Raw genomic sequence first — 20689 nt, 5'->3', positions numbered from 1 at the left:
TCTGACTGTTACTAGGGTTGGAGGTGTTATGGAGAAAGCTGTGGTGCATGTTGCCCTCGCTGGGCTGCTGCTGACTTTTACTTCCACGCTACCAAACAAGGTGAGATCACACTTGCAGCGAAACAGAATGCATTTCAAAAATCATTTTGAAATCATACAACAGATGTAACATATTTGAGACTTACTTGATTTTTGTGTCTCATCTTTGCATCACAACTAGGAGGGATTTACGCTAATTTAATTCCACTTACTAATTACCTGCAAAAAATATATATATAACTCTTGCATCATGAAATTGAAGTGTCATAATCTGATTATTTTAGACTATTTTGGATTACTGTCATATGCACATAAATAGAAAATAAAAGTATGATTTACACTGAGCTGTACAGCGCTGTCATCTACTGTATATAGATATCCTTTGATCCATTGAGGTTTTGCACATTTTAATTTATTTACAATAACAAAGAAATTAAGCTTCATTCTTCAGGAACCATCACCTTTCAGTGGTGGAGAGGTTTGTGTGCCGCTATTAATCTGAGAGTTGCGTTGTCTGGAGCCTTTGTGCACCTGGTAGGGTCTCCCAGGGCAAATTGATCTCAGACGACAATGACACCATGACAAAACGAGGCAGAAGAACTGTGAACCAGCCCAGAGGAAGCCCGGTGTTGCTAGCCAAATATCCCCTCTGAAAATTGGTCCGCTCTGCCTTCTCTGCGCATGCATGCGAGACTGACTCTGAGTCTGACTCGATACACCCAAGGCGATCACTTTTAAGCAGAAATGAGGTGCTAATCAGAGAATCGCAACTAACAGTCCAAAATGCAGTAGCAGCACGTTAGGCTTTGATGTGCTGCTGTCGCACTCTGATTGGTCCCTGTTTTTTTTTTTTAATTATGAAATAATGCTTAATTTATGTGGAAATGATTGTTGTACAAAACCTTCAGATATCTGTCGCCGAGATAAATGATGAGTGCAGTTTAAAGCAGAAACGAGGTGATAATTGGTGAATCGCTACTGACGCTAAGAAATGACGTGCAGTGAAGACAGGTCGGACCAATTTTTAGGGGGGTGGGGGGGGGGGACTGTTTGGTTAGCAACACCAAGGCCCCCGTCTGGAGTCAGGCCGTCAGCAAGCACCTGGTGGCTGGGCTTGCCATGGCACCCAATCGGGCACAGCCCAAAAAGGCAATGTGGACCTTCCATCTCCACCCTGTGGGCTCACCACCCGCAGGGGGATCCGCTGGTGTTGGATGCACTGTCTCATGGGTGGCAGTGAAAGTCGAGGGCCTTGGCGGACCAGACCCGGGTGGCAGGGGCTAGATCTGGGGGTGTGGAATGTTACCTTGCTGTGGTGGAAGGAGCCAGAGCTTGTGCGAGAGGTGGAGTGATACCAGTTAGATCTGGTGGGCCTCACCTCCATGCACTGCTTCGGGTATGGAACCACTCTCCTTGATAGGGGTTGGACTTGATTCTTCTCTGGAGTTGGCCGGGGGTGAGGTCCCAGGCGGGTGTGGGGATGCTCACGAATCCCTGGCTGAGTGCCGTTACATTGGAGTTTACCCTGGTAGATGAGAGGGTCGCCTCCCTGCGCCTTTGAGTAGTGTTGGGGGCACTCTGACTGTTGTTTGTGCATATGCACCGAACAGCAGTTTGGAGTATTTGGCCTTCTTGGAGTCGCTGAGTGGAGTCCTGTATGGGGCGCCAGTGGGGGACTCCATTGTTCTGCTGGGGGACTTCAACGCACATGTGGGCAGTGACAGAGACACTTGGATAGACGTGATTGGGAGAAACACCCTCCCTGATATACAACCCCAATTCCAATGAAGTTGGGGCATTATGTGAAATGTAAATAAAAACAATACAATGATTTGCAAATCCTCTTCAACCTATATTCAATTGAATACACCACAAAGACAAAATATTTAATGTTCAAACTGATAAACTTTATTGTTTTTGTGCAAATATTTACTCATTTTGAAATGGATGCCTGCAACACGTTTCAAAAAAACTGGGACAGTGGTATGTTTACCACTGTGTTACATCACCTTTCCTTCTAACAACACTCAATAAGTGTTTGGGAACTGAGGACACTAATTGTGAGTGTCATGATTGGGTATAAAAGGAGCATCACCCAAAAGGCTCAGCCATTCACGAGCTCATTTGAAATGGACAGGCACAAAGTGGAAAAGTGCTGTGATCTGATGAGTCCACATTTCACATTGTTTTTGAAAATCATGGATGTTGCGTCCTCCGGACAAAAGAGGAAAAAGACCATCCAGATTGTTACCAGCGCAAAATTCAAAAGCCAGCATCTGTGATGGTATGGGGATGTGCTAGTGCCCATGGCATGGGCAACCTACACATCTGTGATGGTACCATCAGTGCTGAAAGGTACATCCAGGTTTTGGAGCAACACATGCTGCCATCCAAGCAACGTCTTTTTCAGGGAAGTCCGTGCTTATTTCAGTAAGACAATGCCAAGCCACATTCTGCACGTGTTACAACAGTGTGGCTTCATAGTACGTAAAAGAGTGCGGGTACTAGACTGGCCTGCCTGCAATTCAGACCTGTTGCCCATGGAAAATGTGTGGCGCATTATGAAGCGCAAAATACAACAACGGAGACTCGGACTGTTGAACACCTGAAGTCGTACATCAAGCAGGAATGGGAAAGAATTCCATCTTGAAAGCTTCAACAATTAGTGGTGATCTTCGCCCCATCTTTGCTTGTGAATGGCTGAGACCTTTGGGGATGCTCCTTTTATACCCAGTCATGAGTGTCCTGAGTTCTTAAATGCTTATTGAGTGTTGTTAGAAGGAAAGGTGATGTAACACAGTGGTAAACATACCACTGTCCCAGCTTTTTTGAAATGTGTTGCAGGCATCCATTTCAAAATGAGCAAATATTTGCACAAAAACAATAGTTTATCAGTTTGAACATTAAATATCTTGTCTTTGTGGTGTATTAAATTGAATATAGGTTGAAGAGGATTTGCAAATCATTGTATTCTGTTTTTATTTACATTTTACACAACATCCCAACTTCATTGGAATTGGGGTTGTAAACCTGAGCGATTGTTTATTGGACTTTTGTGCTAGTCATGGACTGTCCATAACGAACACCATGTTCCAACATAAGGATGCTCATAAGTGTACATGGTGCCAGACAAACCTAGGCTGAAGGTCGATTATCGATTTTGTGATTGTATCATAGGATCTGAGACTGCATGTTCTGGACACTTGGGTGAAGAGAGGGGCAGAGCTGTCAACTGATCACCATTTGGCGGCAAGTTGGATTGTGGGAAGACTTTGGACAGACCTGGTAATCCCAAATAGATAGTGTGGGTAAACAAGGAATGTCTGGAGGAGCCCACTGTCCGACAGATCTTCAACTCACACCTCTGGCGGAGCTTTTCTAACATCCCTGTGGAGGTTGGGGTCATTGAAATAGAATGGGCAATGTGCAAAGCTTCCATTGCTGAAGCTGCAGAGGGACCTGTGGCCTGAAAGCACCTTAAGGGGCGGCAACCCTCAAACACTGTGGTGGATACCGGTGGTCAGGGAAGCAGTCCGACTGAAGATGGAGTCCTTCTGGGATGTCACCAGTCCTATTTGTGATATTCATGGACAGGATATCAAGGTGTAGTCGGGGGAGGAGGGTTTTCAGTTTGGTGGGCTCAGGGTCTGATCACTGCTTTTTGCAGATGATGTGGTCCTGTTGGCCTCATGGGCCTGTGACCTCCAACACTCACTGGATCGGTATACAGCCGAGTGTGAAGCAGCTGGGATGAGGATCAGCACCTCTAAATCTGAGGCCATGGTTCTCAGCAAGAAACCAATGGATTGCCTACTCCAGGTATGCGGTCTTGCCCCAAGTGAAGGAGTTCAAGTACCTCGGGGTCTTGTTCATGAGTGAGGGAACAATGGGGCGTGACATTGGCATTTTCTGGTTTACCGCAGTCTTGCATTAGGGCTCTCCAATTGGTTCAAAATGCTGCCGCCAGATTTTTGACACGACGCAGAAAGTTCGACCACATTACACCCATTTTGGTGTCTCTTCACTGGCTTCCTGTCCCAGTGAGATCAGATTTTAAGGTTTGCTGACCTAATTAAACCTTACATACCGGCCCGGGCTTTACGTTCTCAGGGTGCAGGACTACTTTGTGTCCCTAGGGTGAATAAGAAGTCTGCGGGACATAGAGCTTTCTCTTATCGTGCCCCTGTTCTGTGGAATGATCTCCCTGCGTCAATAAAACAATCAGATTCTGTGGAGACTTTCAAGTCCAGACTTAAGATGCACTTATTTTCCCTTTCATATGGCTAGCATACTGGTACAGTTTTGTTTTACGCTTTTTACTCTTTTAATTCATGTTATTAGTAATTGGAGCGGGCCGCTGCCTCAACTTCACCTAAATTCTGGGTCCTTTAGTGAAGCTTAGGGCTAGCGGCCGACTATCACCTTAGTATTTCTTCCGTTTTTCTTGTTGATTGATGCTGGCAAATTATACAGTATTTTTTGTCTTTCTGATGCCTGATTCTGTTTTTTCTCTGTTTAAGGTGCAGCTCCATCCAGAGATGGGAGTTGTGTTTGTGTTGGCGACCCTCCTGTCCTGTGCACCAACAGCAATTCTTGTATATTCGTCCGTGAATTGTTCTGTGAATTATTTCTGTAATTTATGTTTGTAGCATGGCCCAAGCAGAGTGTCACCCCTTTGAGTCTGGTCTGCTTGAGGTTTCTTCCTTGGAGGGAGTTTTTCCTTACCAGTGTTGCTCTGGGGGTTGGTAAGGTTTGACCTTACCTGTGTGAAGCGCCTTGAGGCAACTCTGTTGTGATTTGGCACTATATAAAGGAAAATAAATTGAAAAATTTTAAAAATTGGCCAGAGAATCATCGCAGCAGGGATGGTATTGCATTCGCTCTACCGTACTGTTGTGACGAAAAGGGAGCTGAGCCAAAAGGCAAAGCTCTCGATCTACTGTTCAATCTGGGTTCCTACTCAAACGAAACACATTTTAGTCTCACCTTTTTCTGTGTGATGAGCTCTTTAATTTGGTATTTTTGTGCATTGTTGCAGTGTTTTTTTTTATAATTGGCATTTATTGTTTTATTGTTGGAGTTTATTTTGTTTAGTGCTTTGATTCCTGTAAAAGTCCTATGTAAATGTAAAATTACTATTATTAATAACAAACTTGTGATTTTTTTTTTTTTTTTTGGTATATGAATTGCACCAGCATATGAGTCAGAGTATAAAAAAACACTGCTCTGGAAAATATTATATGTAAATTTTGACACATCACTCCATTGCATAGTGCACATATGTCAAATCCTGTATTTTTTTTATTTCACCAGCCAGTGCATCATTGATAAATCATATTTCTATTCTCATGGAGCAGGTTTACAAGCAACTACATGAAATTATGGTTTGATGCTTTTTCCATTTACTGTCAATAGTAGAGCTTTACCTATGTTGCAGTGATAATCTGCTCTTACTAAAGATAAAATGAATAATTAAAGAGAAGGAAGGGCTCACGATTCCCAGTAGTAGAGATTTGTTTTGGGGACATTTTTTTGTATCCTGCAGACAGACTGTCTCCAGCATTAGGAACTTTCATCCAACTTAAACTGCCAACAAAGTAGTGAGAGATTAAGTTTGTATTACCTTAACTGCAATGTACCATGAATAGTTGCATATGTCCAATGTCGCTGCCATGTGAAATTGGTGCAGTGGCTTAACAAAATTATTAGAAATGGGTGTCTGTGTTTTGACCAGTAAGATATCAGCTCATTCCTATTAAGCAACACTGCTGCTTATCTGTGATCACTTGGTCTTTGACCGGCATGTTCAACCAAGCCAGTTTTTAAAATTGTGAAATGTGTTTTTTTGCATTTACTCAGGATGACTGGAACATCTACACCTTTCACATTAACTCCACAGTGAGCGGCCGTTATGCCACCACTGTCATCACGAGCCGTGTGGCAAATCGTATGGACGAGTCAAAGGAAATAGAATTCCACGTTCGTATTCCCAAAAATGCCTTCATCACTAAATTCAGAATGTGGGTCAATAAAATTGTTACACACTGCACAAATATTTCAGAGAAACTTGCAGAATTAGAGTAAGTAAATAATGAAATACAAACTTGGACTTCCTCAGGTTCATGGATGGTGAGGTGTACGATGGTGTGGTGAAAGCTAAGGAACAAGCTCAGCAGCAGTACACTGACGCTGTGTCTCGTGGTCAAAGTGCCGGCATTGTCAGGTACACGCAACACTATAATACTATAATACAATATATTGTTTTTGTGTTGTGGATATTTTGTGTGTCTTTTACTACGTTATCTTCGGCCTCTCCTGCAGTTCTGTGGGCAGGACCCTCGAGGAATTTAAGACCTCTGTCAATGTGGCTGCACACAAAAAGGTGACGTTTGAGCTGACGTATGAGGAACTGCTGAGACGTCAACTTGGCAAATACGAGCTGCAAATCCACGCTCAACCCATGCAGCCAGTCAAAGACTTCAAGGTGTGTGTTCACAAAATCATTCATGCTGTCATAAGGTCTTCTGTGGTCAAATATATTTCTGCTGATATTTTATTCTCCTCCTGTCAGATTGACGTGCACATTCATGAGAAAGCAGGGATCAGTTTCCTTGAGGTTAAAGGAGGACTCAGTACCAAAGCCCTGGCTAATGCCATCACTAAAACACTTACTGACAAAGAGGTACACAACAAACTCACACACCCAACATCCAGCAGTACTTAATGTACGAGGTCTGTCAATAAAGTAACGGTCCTTTTTATTTTTTCAAAAACTATATGGATTTCATTCATATGTTTTTACGTCAGACATGCTTGAACCCTCGTGCGCATGCGTGAGTTTTTCCACGCCTGTCCGTGATGTCATTTGCCTGTGAGCACGCCTTGGGAAGGAGTGGTCCCGCCCCCTCGTCGGATTTTCATTGTCTGGAAATGGTGGAATGAAAATACCAGATGGATTTGAAAATCAGAATTTTTTCAGAAGCTGTTAGAGACTGCCACCTGGAAACCATTCAAAAAATTTATCTGGCTTTCAGTGAAAATTTTACGGGCTTCACAGAGAATAAGGACTGTTACTACAGCATTAAGGACCCCTTTAAGGACGCTCGGCGCGCCGCGCTCCGAGCTTCGACGACGCGGCACAAGCCACGGGACCATTTCTAAACGGATGGCTCTGTGGATACGAGACCGTCGTGTGCTCTTTCTCTGGTTATCACAAGAGCTGGACATCAGCCATTTTCCGGCAGATTTCACTTTTAACAAGAGATTTTGTCATGGAAAGCCACGCGGAGGCTTCGCGCGTAAAGACCGATTCGCTTTGGAAGCGAGACAAAGGAACACCTCTGTTTCGGCGTGTCAGAGGACAAGTTTGGACATGTCCAGCTCTCCACAATTTCACTGATACTTACTGGACTGGTAAGCATTGAAAGCCGAGAAAGACATGTCCAAACTTGTCCTCTGACACGCCGGAACGGAGGTGTTCCTTTGATAAATTTTTCGAATGGTTTCCAGGTGCCAGTCTCTAACAGCTTCTGAAAAAATTCAGATGGAAAAAAAGTCCTTTTCATTCCGCCATTTTCAGACAATGAAAATCTGACGAGGGGGCGGGACCACTCCTTCCCAAGGCGTGCTCACAGGCGAATGACGTCACCGACAGGCGTGGAAAAAATCACGCATGCGCACGAGGGTTCAAGCATGTCTGACATAAAAACATATGAATGAAATCCATATAGTTTTTGAAAAAAATAAAAAAGGACCGTTACTTTATTGACAGACCTCGTATCTCCTGTACTAAACATATTCACCGACTTCACCAAGATGCCGTAAAACCTGATTCCTCCTGTTTGCAGGCATGGGTGTATTTCTACCCAACAGAGGACCAACAGAAAAATTGTGACAGCTGTGGAGAACAAGGCATGAATGGAGATCTGGTTATTGTTTATGATGTCAACAGAGACAACTTACTAGGAGACATCAAGGTAAAGTGAAATTTATTGTTTTCACAGGTGGTGCACTTTTCCTCGTGCATGCATAGCTTGTTGTTGCAATGATCTGTGTTATCTTTAAGAATGAATGGGATCACAGTGTAGTGTCTGAAGTATATCAGTCAGTCAACAACTTTATTATCCCACAAGTCCCACAATATGTATAGATTTCATACTGGAGGCCAGGGCATGTGAGCAAAGTGGAAGTTGCCTGAGCATGGAGCAGTGTAGTTGGGGGGGAACTCCCTCCATCTCGCAGCACCATTGCTAAGAGGAACAGGACCTGCTCATAGTATGTGCCTGAAGCATGACCCAGAGTGCATACTAAAATAACTAAATTCTCCTTGAATGTAGATTTGGTTGTTGTTTTTATACCAGGCATAAAAATAACTTCACCAGATTGTCTGACTGCAGATTTTTTTCTTGATTGTTTGTTGAGAACATTGAGCGATTTCATTGGAACATGATGAAAATTGACTGGCAAGCTTCACGGACTGCCAGTCAGGCAGTGCCCAACACAATCAAATTAGAGTTTTCAAAGGGTCTCATGTCTGATGCTGGCATGGCCACAAATTGACTAAATGTATTTTCACCTTCTACACATTTACTTGCTGTTTTTTTTTTTTTCAAACTATGTTGTTTTTCCAACTTGTTCCAGAAGTCAGATGGATATTTTGTCCATCACTTTGCCCCCGTTAGTCTTCCTGGCATACCAAAGAATGTTGTCTTTGTTATTGACCGAAGTGGCTCCATGGCTGGCAAGAAAATAGAACAGGTCAGTCACTGTTCATATCTGATACATTTTGTTAAATATGTTTATAATATATACACACGTGATATACAATATCATGAAATAAGAAAAAAGAAACTGTTTCTTCAAGAACAAGATTGTTTTTAGTCTCAGTCATATTAAATCATCAATGAATGAGTTATTCACTTTTGAAGAGAAATCTACAGTGGCTGATAGAGGCCACGACACGTCCAAATTACGACAACACTAGCAAATGCAAAAAACATTTAGAAATAGAAAAATCTTTTGTCCAGAGGACTTCAACAAACCTCTACACTTCAGTGCATTGTAAATAAAGTAACTAAATGTGAAAATATGGCAACTGTAAGAGTAAAATTGTGAATAATGTAAATTGTTTGAACAAACAAGGAACAACCAGTTGACACAATTGCATTGAGGCAGGGAATGAGTGAAATGACAAATATCTCATAGTATATATTATTATATACACCTATACACAATACTTAAACAATACATCATCGAAACAAAATAGTTCAACATTTAAGTACGTTCAGAAAGTATTCACAGTGCTGCACTTTTTCCACATTTTTTTTATGCTACAGCCTCACTACAAAATGGATGAAATTCATTTTTCCCCCTCAAACTTCCACACTCAATATCCTATAATGACAATGTGAAAAAAGGTTTCATGAGATTTTTGCAATCACACGTACATAAGTATCCACGGCCTTTACCTTGAAGTTCAAATGTGAGCTCAGGTGCATCCATCCGTCCATTTCCAGTGATCATCCTTGAGATGTTTCTGCAGCTTAATTGGAGTCCATCTTGGGTAAATTCAGTTGATTGACATGACTTGTAAAGGCACACAGCTGTCTACATATAAGGTCCCACAGTTGACATATAAGGTTCCACAGTTGACAGTGCATGTCAGAGCACAAACCAAGCATGAAGTCAAAGGAATTGCCTGTAGACCTCCGGGACAGGATTGTCTCGAGGGACAAATTCAGAGAAGGGTACAGAAACATTTCTGCTGCTCTGAAGGTCCCATTGAGCTCAGTGGCCTCCATCATCTGACAACCATCTCTGCAACAATCCACCAATCAGGCCTGTATGGTAGAGTGGCCAGACGGAAGCCACTCGTTAGTAAAACACACATGGCAGCCCACCTGGAGTTTGCCAAAAGGCACCTGAAGGACTCTCAGCCCATGAGAAACAAAATTCTCTGGTCTGATGAGATGAAGATCGAACTCTTTGGCATCAATGCCAGGTGTCATGTTTGGAGGAAAGTAGGCACCATCACTACAGTGAAGCATGGTGGTGGCAGCATCATGCTGTGAGGATACTTTTCAGCAGCAGGAACTGGGAGACTAGTCAGGATTGAAGGGAAAGATTTCATTTCATTTTTATCATTTACATAGTGCCAAATCACAACAAAGTTGCCTCAAGGCGCTTCACACAAGTACGATCTAACCTTACCAACCCTCAGAGCAAGCACACAGGTGACAGTGGTAAGGAAAAAATCCCTCTGATGATTTGAGGAAGAAACCTCAAGCAAACCAGACTCAAAGGTGTGACCCTCTGCTTGGGCCATGCTACCGACACAAAAGACAAAACAATTTCCAAAATGAATATACAGGAAATTTTGCTGGTGCACAGGGCAGGAGGGTTGCAGAAGTAGCAACCTGGTCTCATGGCAAGTCATGCTTCAGCAGTACAAAATAAACAATCTATTGGTTCGTGATATTGTGACAAAAAAGCGCCTCATTTTCGTCATGGCAGCACAAATTCATTCTCATTCATTCCATGATGGGTGCACGAAATTTAAAGTGAAGCAGGGGGGTCGGGGGTGGTTATGGTTAGGGTGGGGGGAAGGAGTCAGATTAGGTTATGGTTAAGGTTAGGGTTGGGGGTGGGAGTAGGGTTAGGAATAGTCAGTTAAAGAAAGCTCTGTCACAAAAATTTGACTCATTTCGTCAAGGGAGCACAAAAAAAATGTGAGACTGGTCTGGAAGTAGACACCACTCCCATCTCTGGATGGAGCCACGCCTCAAACAGACAGAAAAAACTGAATCGAGCATCAGAAAGACAACAAATCCAGTATAATTTGTCAGCATTAAGCAACAAGAAAAAAAGAAGAAATACTAAGGTGATCACCGGCCACTAGCCCTAAACTTCACTACAAGACCCAGACTTTAGATAAAGTTGAGGCCGTGGCACGCTCCGTTTCTTAATAAATAAACTGAATAATAAGCCCTAAATAATGAGCCACGCATGGGTGTATCAGCGATTATTCGAAGAATGACCCACGTTTTCATCTATCACGTATCCACTACTAAGGTGCCTGTATGTGCCTTTCTGCATCCTGCATGTGCCACATAGCAGCCTCTAGTGAGCCACGACTGACCTATCATTAGAGCCTCAAATGGCTAGCTTCAGCCACACTAAGCCACGTAGCGCTGTGATAGCGCCATGATAATGCCTTGTTGGCGCACGGTGAGGCATGGGTTAGGTCCAAACCTCCAGCCCTCCCACACCTGGTCCCTTTAAAGTGTGGGTTTTCAATTCACAGATTCACATCAACATTTAAAAATCTCACCTTTTATAAATGCAGTCCAAAAATACACGCTCCAGTACAGTCCCGCGGTTGTGCGCTGTGCGCCAGGTTGCTATCCACCTGTAATGCACCAGACCAGCTAGAACCGAACCAAGGGTTCCAGGACAGCCACTTCTGTGCTCCTCGCAGGCTCCGTGGCTCGCTGACTTTATTTTTTCTGCGGCTTTAAACACACAGACCATGATCCCATTTTTAACTTTATGTATGTCCATTTATTTCTGCAAAATCGCTCTTTTGCTCATGCACTGCTGTTCTCCATTCATGGACAGCCACCTCTGTGCGCCTTCTCACTGGCTTCCTTTCCATCCGTGGCTTGCTGGCTTTATTTTTTTCCCTGGCTTTAAACACAGTCATTTTCACACCGTGATCCCACTTTTAACTTTGTGTTTGTCTATTTCTGCAAAATCACTCTTTTGTGCGCGGTGCTGTTCTACATAGAGAATGAGGTGGCTGCTTCAATTATACACACCTGTGGATCACTTTCAATATATGTATATATAAATATACACACGAGGTCTGTTAGAAAAGTATCGGACCTTTTTATTTTTTTCAAAAACCAGATGGATTTGAATCACGTGTGCTTGCATGAGCAAACCTTGAACCTTCGTGCGCATGCGTGAACTTTTTCATGCCTGTCGATTGCGTCATTTCCTGGTAAGCAGCCTTTGTGTGTGACGTGTGTAGTGCGCTCGGCGGATTTTCATTTCAAGGAAAAAGACGGAACGACTGGAGCAGTGCTGCATCAAATCTTGCCAGAAACTGAGCGACAGCCAGGTGGAAACCATTCGGATTATTCAGACGGCTTTTGGTGACGATGCTTTGGGCATTACACAGATTAAGGAGCAGTACAACGGGTTTAAAGACGTCCGCACAGTGGTGGACAGCGAGCCACGCTCCGGTCGGCCATCAACATGCTGAAATGACCTGATCATTTCCAAAGTGAACGCTGTGGTGATGCGGGACCGTCTTGTGACTATCCGAGAAATTGCGGAATAGGTGGACATCAGCACTTTTTCGGTACATTCCACTGTGACAGCAGATTTGGCCAATGAAAAGATTGGTGGTGAAATTCATGCTGCTGCTGACTGCGGTGCAAAAGTACCTCAGTATTGGAAGTCTCACAGGACAAGTTGTGACATGCCCACCTCTTCCACAAGTTCTCGGATAGTCACATGACTGAAAAGTCACCGAAAGCCGTCTGAATCATCCGAATGGTTTCCACCTGGCTGTCGCTCAGTTTCTGGCAAAATTTAATGCGGCGCTGCTCCAGTCGTTCCGTCTTTTTCCTTGAAATGAAAATCCGCCGAGCGCACAGCACACATCCCACACAAAGGCTGCTTACCAGAAAATGATGCAATCGACAGGCGTGAAAAGTTCACGCATGCGCACGAAGGTTCAAGGTTTGCTCATGCAAGCACACGTGATTCAAATCCATCAGGTTTTTGAAAAAAATAAAAAGGTCCGATACTTTTCTAACAGACCTCGTATATACACAGTGAGGAAAATAAGTATTTGAACACCCTGCGATTTTGCAAGTTCTCCCACTTAGAAATCATGGAGGGGTCTGAAATGTTCATCTGAGGTGTATGTCCACTGTGAGAGACAAAAAAATCTGGAAATCACAATGTATGATTTTTTTAAAATTTATTTGTATGTTACTGCTGCCGTATGTGAACACCTACCAACCAGCAAGAATTCTGGCTCACACAGACCTGTTCAATTTTCATTAAGAAGCCCTCTTATTCTGCACTCTTTACCTACATTAATTGCACCTGTTTGAACTTGTTACCTGTATAAAAGACACCTGTTCACACACTCAATCAATCACACTCCAACCTGTCCACCATAGCCAAGACCAAAGAGCTGTCTAAGGACACCAGGGACAAAACTGTAGACCTGCACAAGGTTGGGATGGACTACAGGACAACAGGCAAGCAGCTTGGTAGAAGACAACTACTGTTATGATTATTTATTAGAAAGCGGAAGAAACACAAGATGTCAATCTCCCTCGGCCTGGGATTCCACGCAAGATCTCACTTTGGGGGGAAGGATGATTCTGAGAAAGCTCAGAACTACACAGGAGGACCTGGTCAATGACCTGAAGAGAGCTGGGACCACAGTCACAAAGATTACATTAGTAACACATGATGTTGTCATGATTTAAAATCCTGCAGGGCAGCAAGGTCCCCCTTCTCAAGCCAGCACATGTCCAGGCCTGTTTGAAGTTCACCAGTGACCATCTGGATGATCCAGAGGAGGCATGGGAGAAGGTCATGTGGTCAGATGAGACCAGAATAGAGCTTTTTGGAATCAGCTCCACTTACCATGTTTAGAGGATGAGACCAACCCCAAGAAAACCATCCCAACTGTGAAGCATGGGGGTGGAAACATCATACTCTGGGGGTGCTCTTCTGCAAAGGGGACATGACGACTACACTGTATTGAAGGGAGGATGGATGGGTCATGTATTGCGAGATTTTGACAAACAACCTCCTTCCCTCAGTAAGAGCATTGAAGATGGGTCATGGCTGGGTCTTCCAGCATGACAATGACCCCAAACACACAGCCAGGGCAACTAAGGAGGGGCTCTGTCAGAAACATTTCAAGGTCCTTTAGTGGCCTGGCCAGTCTCCAGACCTGAACTCAAGAGAAAATCTTTGGAGGGAGCTGAAACTCTAAACCTGAAAGATCTAGAGAAGATCTGTATGGAGGAGTGGACCAAAATCCCTGCTGCAGTGTGTGAAAAGCGATTAGAGGTGTTTTCAGCATCCAAGGTTTGGCAGAAAATGATTAGTCTGCTGCAAAATAATTATTTTCTACACCGCGTCCAGCACACAGAGCAGGTGGAACTGTGTATGCAAGAGGGCAGCTGCTCCAAAAATAGCCTCTCAGGTCCTGCGTAGCTGCCAGGTGCAGGGATAATGTGCTTTTAGCAGCCTCGTAAGCACCACTCAAATGCCTGTAAGTCGTCGCAGTAACTCGTACACAAACTGCCCCACACAGTTGTTGCTAAATTTTGAATTTCTTGAAATTAGCACCATGCTCAGAGAGGAGCCTCGTTAACTGAAGATAATGCCTCTAAGAGACATTCAGATCCACTATTCTTCCACGATAGTTGAAGAAACCCTCTCATAGCAAAGAAAACATGCTGCATGGCTCATTATTCATCCTTCGTCCATTATTCGGTGGGACCCAGGCTTAACTGTTTTATTGATGCAGGGAGATCATTCCACAGAATAGGGGCACAATAACAGAAAGCTCTGTGACCCGCAGACTTTTTAATTCATCCTAGGGACACAAAGTAGTCTTACACCCTGATAATGCAGAGCCCAGGCTGGTACATAGGGCTTAATTAGGTCAGCTAAGTAGGGAGGTGCCAGTCCATGAACAATTTTATAGGTTAGTAGCAGAACCTTAAAATCTAATTTCACTGGGACAAGAAGCCAGTGGAGATGCCAAAATGGGTGTAATGTGGCAAAACGTTCTGCTTCCTGTCAAAAGTCTGCCAGCATTTTGAACCTATTGCAGACTCCTAATGCTAGACTGTGGTAAACTAGAAAATAGAACATTGTAGTAGTCCAATCTAGGTGGCCAGTCTGCTTTGTGTAAGCCTGATACCGTCAGATCTCAGAAGCTAAGTGGTGTGGGGCCTGGTTAGTACTTGGATGGGAGACCTCTTTGGAACACCAGGGGCTGTGTGTGTTTCTCCATGTAAAACTGGAGTTGCATCAGGAAGGGCATCCGGCATACACCTTGTGCCAAATACCAATGTGGATCTCTCTCTATATGCTGTGGCGACCCCAAACAAACGGGAGCAGCCAAAATGACAACAACAACAGAAGAGACAATTGCATGAATCAGGGTCTCATCATTAGCCATATCTCAGCCCAGTACGAGACGTATCTTCACAATATTTCACAAGTGGAAGAAAGCAGTCCTCGTAATATCTCTATCAGGCTGGATGGTCAGGAATTGCAGGACACAAATGCATGGCTCGTACAAACAGCTCTGGTTTAGCGAAGGCTTTAATGAGGTAGATAGCAGAGGTCAGTACACGAGTAAGCAGTCCAGAAAAAGCAGGAGTCCAAAAAAACATCAGGCAAACAGCATGGTAGAGGCAACAGGCTGGAGGTCAGGTACACACTATGAGGCAGGAATACGAATGTAGGAACAGAGCTAGAATGAAGGCACAAGGCATGACAAACTGGCGAGGGACAAACACACCCGGTGAGCTTATATAACCCCAAGTGGTAATCAGCAAATCAGCATGGAAAACACCAGAATCAGGGCGTGGCCAGAGAGAGAGAGAGAAACACCCATCACCAAGAACCAAGAGAGAGACAAGAGAAACAGAGACCGAAAACCCAAGCAGAAAAACCCAGCAAGAGAATAAACCAACCAAAACCAATGCAAATGCAAAATAACTAACAAAACAAAAGAATAAAAACTGAAAACCAAACAAAAACTCAAACCCTGACAAAACCAAACAAAAACTCAAACCCTTCTTAATGGTGATGTCATGAAGCCCAAGATAATCAGTACAAGGGCGGAGCAACTTGTCTTTTTTCTCAATGAAGAAGAACCCTGCCCCTGTGGGCGATGATGAAGCATGAATCAAACCAGTCCCTAAGGACTCCTGTATATATTCATTCATGGTGTTGCGTTCATGGGCCGACAGTGAAAAGGGCTTTCCCCGAGGTGGGCTTGCCCCAGGTAGAAGGTCAGTGGCGCAGTCATAATCTTGGTGGGGCAGTAGAGATTTTGCCTTGCTCTTGCTAAAAACGAGTGTCCAATCGTGAAAGCACGACAGAACCCCTGCGACATCCGGGTTAGAAACCAGCTCAGAACGAGCAGATTTAGACAGACAGGACTTTTTCCAGGCTGAACCCCATGAAAATTATTCAGACTGTGTTATTGTAACCAGGGGTGCCCCAGAATGAGCGGATGAGTCATTTTGTCAAATACGTGAAAATTAATTCATTAATGATTAATTCAGAGTGGTTCTCCAACACTGTCATGGAAACGGACAGAGTACGGTGAGTAATGCAATCCAATTCATGGCCATCCACAGTGCGCACCACCAGAGGGTGTGAGAGCTTCAACAATTTCAGGTGTAGGGATGTCGCAAGAGAGGACAAAATCAAGTTACTGTCAGAACTGGAACTGACAAAAGCTGACACGGAAGCAGACAAATTTTCAGAGGACAATTTAGCAGAAAATATATTTTGTGCTGAGGATGGAGTAGTAGAGTTTAGACTCACCCGTAAGTCGGATTTTTGCCACACGGTGGCACCCCTGGCCTGACAATTAGTTATCATGTGTCCAGAGTGTCCACAGTAAGTATTTTTCTTCCACTTCTCGGGGAAGAAAGATGAGTGCGACCCAGTTGCATGGGCTCCTCTGTGCTGTGGTGTAGTGGGTCCGAGCTGACATGGCAAAGGGGGACATGCGGACAGGAGGTGTAGCGGAGTGTCGGTGAGGTAGCTGGGTGGCACAGCGAGGACGGTCCTGCAGACTCCAGTCGGTTCGGGTGGCGAGAGCGATGAGCTCGTCAAGGTGTTCTGGCAGATCAAGCTGGTGCTGGACATTTTCGGCAAGCCCCTGGAAGAAAACGTCATTGAACGCTGGGGGATTCCATTCACTCTTGGCCGCCAGAATGTGGACGTCTATGGCATAGTCTGCGACTCGGCGTCCGCCCTGCCTCAGCCTCATCAAGGTATGTGCAGCTTCATGCCCCAGAGAAGTGTGTTGAAAAACCAATTGCAGAGCAGTGGTGAATGTTGGGAGAGAGGCACAGGTAGCAGATTGCCAATCCCACTCAGTTGTTGCCCACGCCAAAGCATGACCAGTCAGGTGAGAAATCATGTAAGCTATCTTCACCCTGTCGGACGGGAACTTACTGAGTAATAAATGGTCTGATGTCACCGGACTCGCCTGAGAAGCATTCAGGTGGAGAAAGCTGATTGCAGTAGACAGGTTTGGGTACGGTAGCCAGTGCAGCTGCTGACAGCCCCGGTGGAGATACACTGGTGCTGCTAGTGGCTGTAATGGTAGAAGCCTGATCATCATGTCTTGACAGTAATTGTCCCATCTGGGCACTCACCAAGTCCATGAATGAGTCCTGGTGTTTAGCAAGGTCGCTAAACCCAGAAGAAAGAGTGCTGAGGTGGTCTTGTTGCTGTGCGAGCTGCTTACTGTGGTGGCATACCGCCAGTTGGAATGGATCAGAGTCGGCTGTGTCCATTGTTGGCCAGTTTGTGCATCACCAATTCCAATGAAGCTGAGATGTGTGAAATGTACAACCCAAATTCCGATGAAGTTGGGACATTGTGTGTAAAATGTAAATAAAAACAGAATACAATGATTTGCAAATCCTCTTCAACCTATATTCAATTGAATACACCACAAAGACAAGATATTTAATGTTCAAACTGATAAACTTTATTGATTTTGTGCAAATATTTGCTCATTTTGAAATGGATACCTGCAACACATTTCAAAAAAGCTGGGACAGTGGTAACAAAAGACTGGGAAAGTTGATGAATGCTCAAAGAACACCTAATTGGAAACAGGTGAGTGTCATGATTGGGTATAAAAGGAGCATCCCCAAAAGGTTCAGCCATTCACAAGCAAAGATGGGGCGAGGATCACCACTTTGTGAACAACTGTGTGAAAAAAAATAGTCCAGCCGTTTAAGAACAATGTTTCTCAATGTTCAATTGCAAGGAATTTAGGATTTCATCATCTATATTCCATAATATAATCAAAAGCTTCAGAGTATCCGGAGAACTTTCTACATGTAAGCGGCAAGGCCGAAAACCAACATTGAATGCCCGTGACCTTCGATCCCTCAGGCGGCACTGCATTAAAAACTGACATCATTGTGTAAAGCAGGGGTGGCCAAGTTCGGTCCTCCAGAGCCACATTCCTGACACTCGTAGTTGTCTCCCTGCTCCAACACACCTGAATCCAATGAAAGGCTCATTAAAAGTCTGCTAGCGAGTCTTTCATTGGATTCAGGTGTGTTGGAGCAGGGAGACAACTAAATGTGTCAGGAATGTGGCTCTCGAGGACCAAACTTGGCCACTCCTGGTGTAAAGGATCTTTCCATGTGGTCTCAGGAACACTTCAGAAAACCATTGTCAGTTAACACAGTTTGCCGCTACATTTACAAGTGAAAGTTTAAACTCTACCATGCAAAGCGAAAGCCATACATCAACAACATCCAGAAACGCAGCTGCCTTCTCTGAGCCCGAGCTCATTTGAAATGGACAGATGCAAAGTGGAAAAGTGTGCTGTGGTCTGATGAGTCCATGTTTCAAATTGTTTTTGGAAATCATGGACATCTTGTCCTCCGGACAAAAGTGGAAAAAGATCATCCAGAATGTTACCAGCGCAAAGTTCACAAGCCAGCATCTGTGATGGTATGGGGGTATGTTAGTGCCCATGGAATGGACAACTTACACTTCTGTGATGGCACCAACAATTCTGAAAGGTACATCCAGGTTTTGGAGTAACACATGCTGCCATCCAAGCAACGTCTTTTTCAGGGATGTCCCTGCTTATTTCAGCAAGACAATGCCAAGCCACATTCTGCACGTATTACAACAGCGTGTCTTCATAGTAAAAGAGTACAGGTACTAGACTGGCCTGCCTGCAGTCCAGACCTGTCGCCCGTTGAAAATGTGTGGAGCATTATGAAGCACAAAATACGACAATGGAGAGCCCGACTGCTGAACAACTGAAGTCGTACATCAATCAAGAATGGGAAAGAATTCCACCTACAAAGCTCTAACAATTAGTGTCCTCAGTTCCCAAACGCTTATTGAGTGTTGTTAGAAGGAAAGGTGATGTAACACAGTGGTAAACATACCACTGTCCCAGCTTTTTTTTTAAACGTGTTGCAGGCATCCATTTCAAAATGAGCAAATAATCACACAAAAACAATAAACTTGAACATTAAATATCTTGTCTTTGTGGTACATTCAATTGAATATAGGTTGAAGGGGATTTGCAAATCATTGTATTTGGTTTTTATTTACATTTTACACAACGAGCCAACTTTTGCAATTGGGGTTGTAAATAAAAACAGTATATAATGATTTGCAAATCCTCTTCAACTTTATTCAATTGAATACACCACAAGTGCCAATCTAGTGCGGGTACTAGATTGGCTTGCCTGCAGTCCAGATCTGTTGCCCATTGAAAATGTGTGGGGCATTATGAGACAAGAGATAAGACAATTGACCTGCAGTATGCTCATGTCCAGGAGGCATACAGTGCCACAGCCCTCCTCCCACTCAGCAAAGCGGACCATAACCTGGTCTATTTAGAGCCACTTTACATTCCTACAGTTCAGCGGCAACCTGTGATTACCAGATTGGTATGGAGGTGGTCACAGGAGGCTGAAGACCATCTTTGTGGATGTTTTGAGGTGACATATTGGGGGGTGCTCTTTGATGCACAAGGGGAGGACATCGATAGCTTTACAGACTGCATAAGGGATAATACCAACTTCTGTACAAACAATATCATCCCAACCAGGACTGTGCACCATTACCTCAATAACAAACTGTGGGTGACCAAGGACATCAAGGCGACACTGAACAAGGAGAAGGCTGCATTCAGGAGTGGAGACAGAGAGGAAGCTGGAGAGCAAGTTCCAGCAGAACAGCTTGAGGAGTGCTGAAGGGATGTGCTTTCCAGCTGTGTAGGATTTTCCAGCACATCTTAAACTTGAGCCTGAGCCAGATGGTTGTTCCTGAGTGGCGGAAAACCTCATGTCTGGTCCCTGTGCCACTGAGCTGCACCACAGAAAGCCACAGGAGGTCATTCCTACTTGTGGCAGTCAGACTGTATAACTCCTCCCCCTTCTGCAGGATGAACACATAGTGATCAGAGATTTCAGTGACTCAGAGCTGTGTGCAATACTGTCAAACATCTTGTGCAAGTGTCTTTCAGTCATTTTGCATTAACATGTTATACTCGTTCTCAATGTAGAAAAAAAGATAAAAGCAATGTTTACTGTTTTGGCACTCTGACAAAATAATTTCCTTTGGGATTAATAAAGTTATTTCTTATTCTTATTCTGGGTGTTCTGGCTTTCTCCGACTTCCATCAGCATATAGGTTAGGTGAATTTAAGGTTTTAAGTTGGCTGTAGGTGTGCATGCGAGTTTGAATGTGTGTCTGTCTATATGTGGGCCTGCAATTACTGGCATCCTGTCTAGGGTGTACTCCACCTCATGCCCTTTGACTGCTCCTTGTTTGTACAGGGTCGCCACAGCAAATCCGAGGTGGATCT

At 44.1% G+C, this 20689-nt stretch overlaps 1 protein-coding gene across 1 annotated transcript in view; it reads left to right on the top strand.

The window, feature by feature from the left end:
• The window catches only part of itih3b (inter-alpha-trypsin inhibitor heavy chain 3b), a 290232-nt gene continuing 269543 nt past the window's right edge, over positions 1-20689 (top strand). The window contains exons 1-7 of the mRNA XM_034167581.1: positions 1-100; positions 5899-6059; positions 6158-6262; positions 6361-6523; positions 6611-6721; positions 7887-8015; positions 8680-8796. Of these exons, the coding sequence (XP_034023472.1) occupies positions 29-100; positions 5899-6059; positions 6158-6262; positions 6361-6523; positions 6611-6721; positions 7887-8015; positions 8680-8796 (858 nt within the window). The 5' untranslated portion in view covers positions 1-28. The remainder of the gene's footprint in view (positions 101-5898; positions 6060-6157; positions 6263-6360; positions 6524-6610; positions 6722-7886; positions 8016-8679; positions 8797-20689) is intronic.

The sequence above is a fragment of the Thalassophryne amazonica genome, chromosome 3 (assembly GCF_902500255.1).
Source record: "Thalassophryne amazonica chromosome 3, fThaAma1.1, whole genome shotgun sequence".
In the NCBI taxonomy this organism is placed as follows: domain Eukaryota; kingdom Metazoa; phylum Chordata; class Actinopteri; order Batrachoidiformes; family Batrachoididae; genus Thalassophryne; species Thalassophryne amazonica.
Note: the sequence above shows the minus strand (reverse complement) of the source record. Positions and strands in the feature narration are given on the sequence as shown.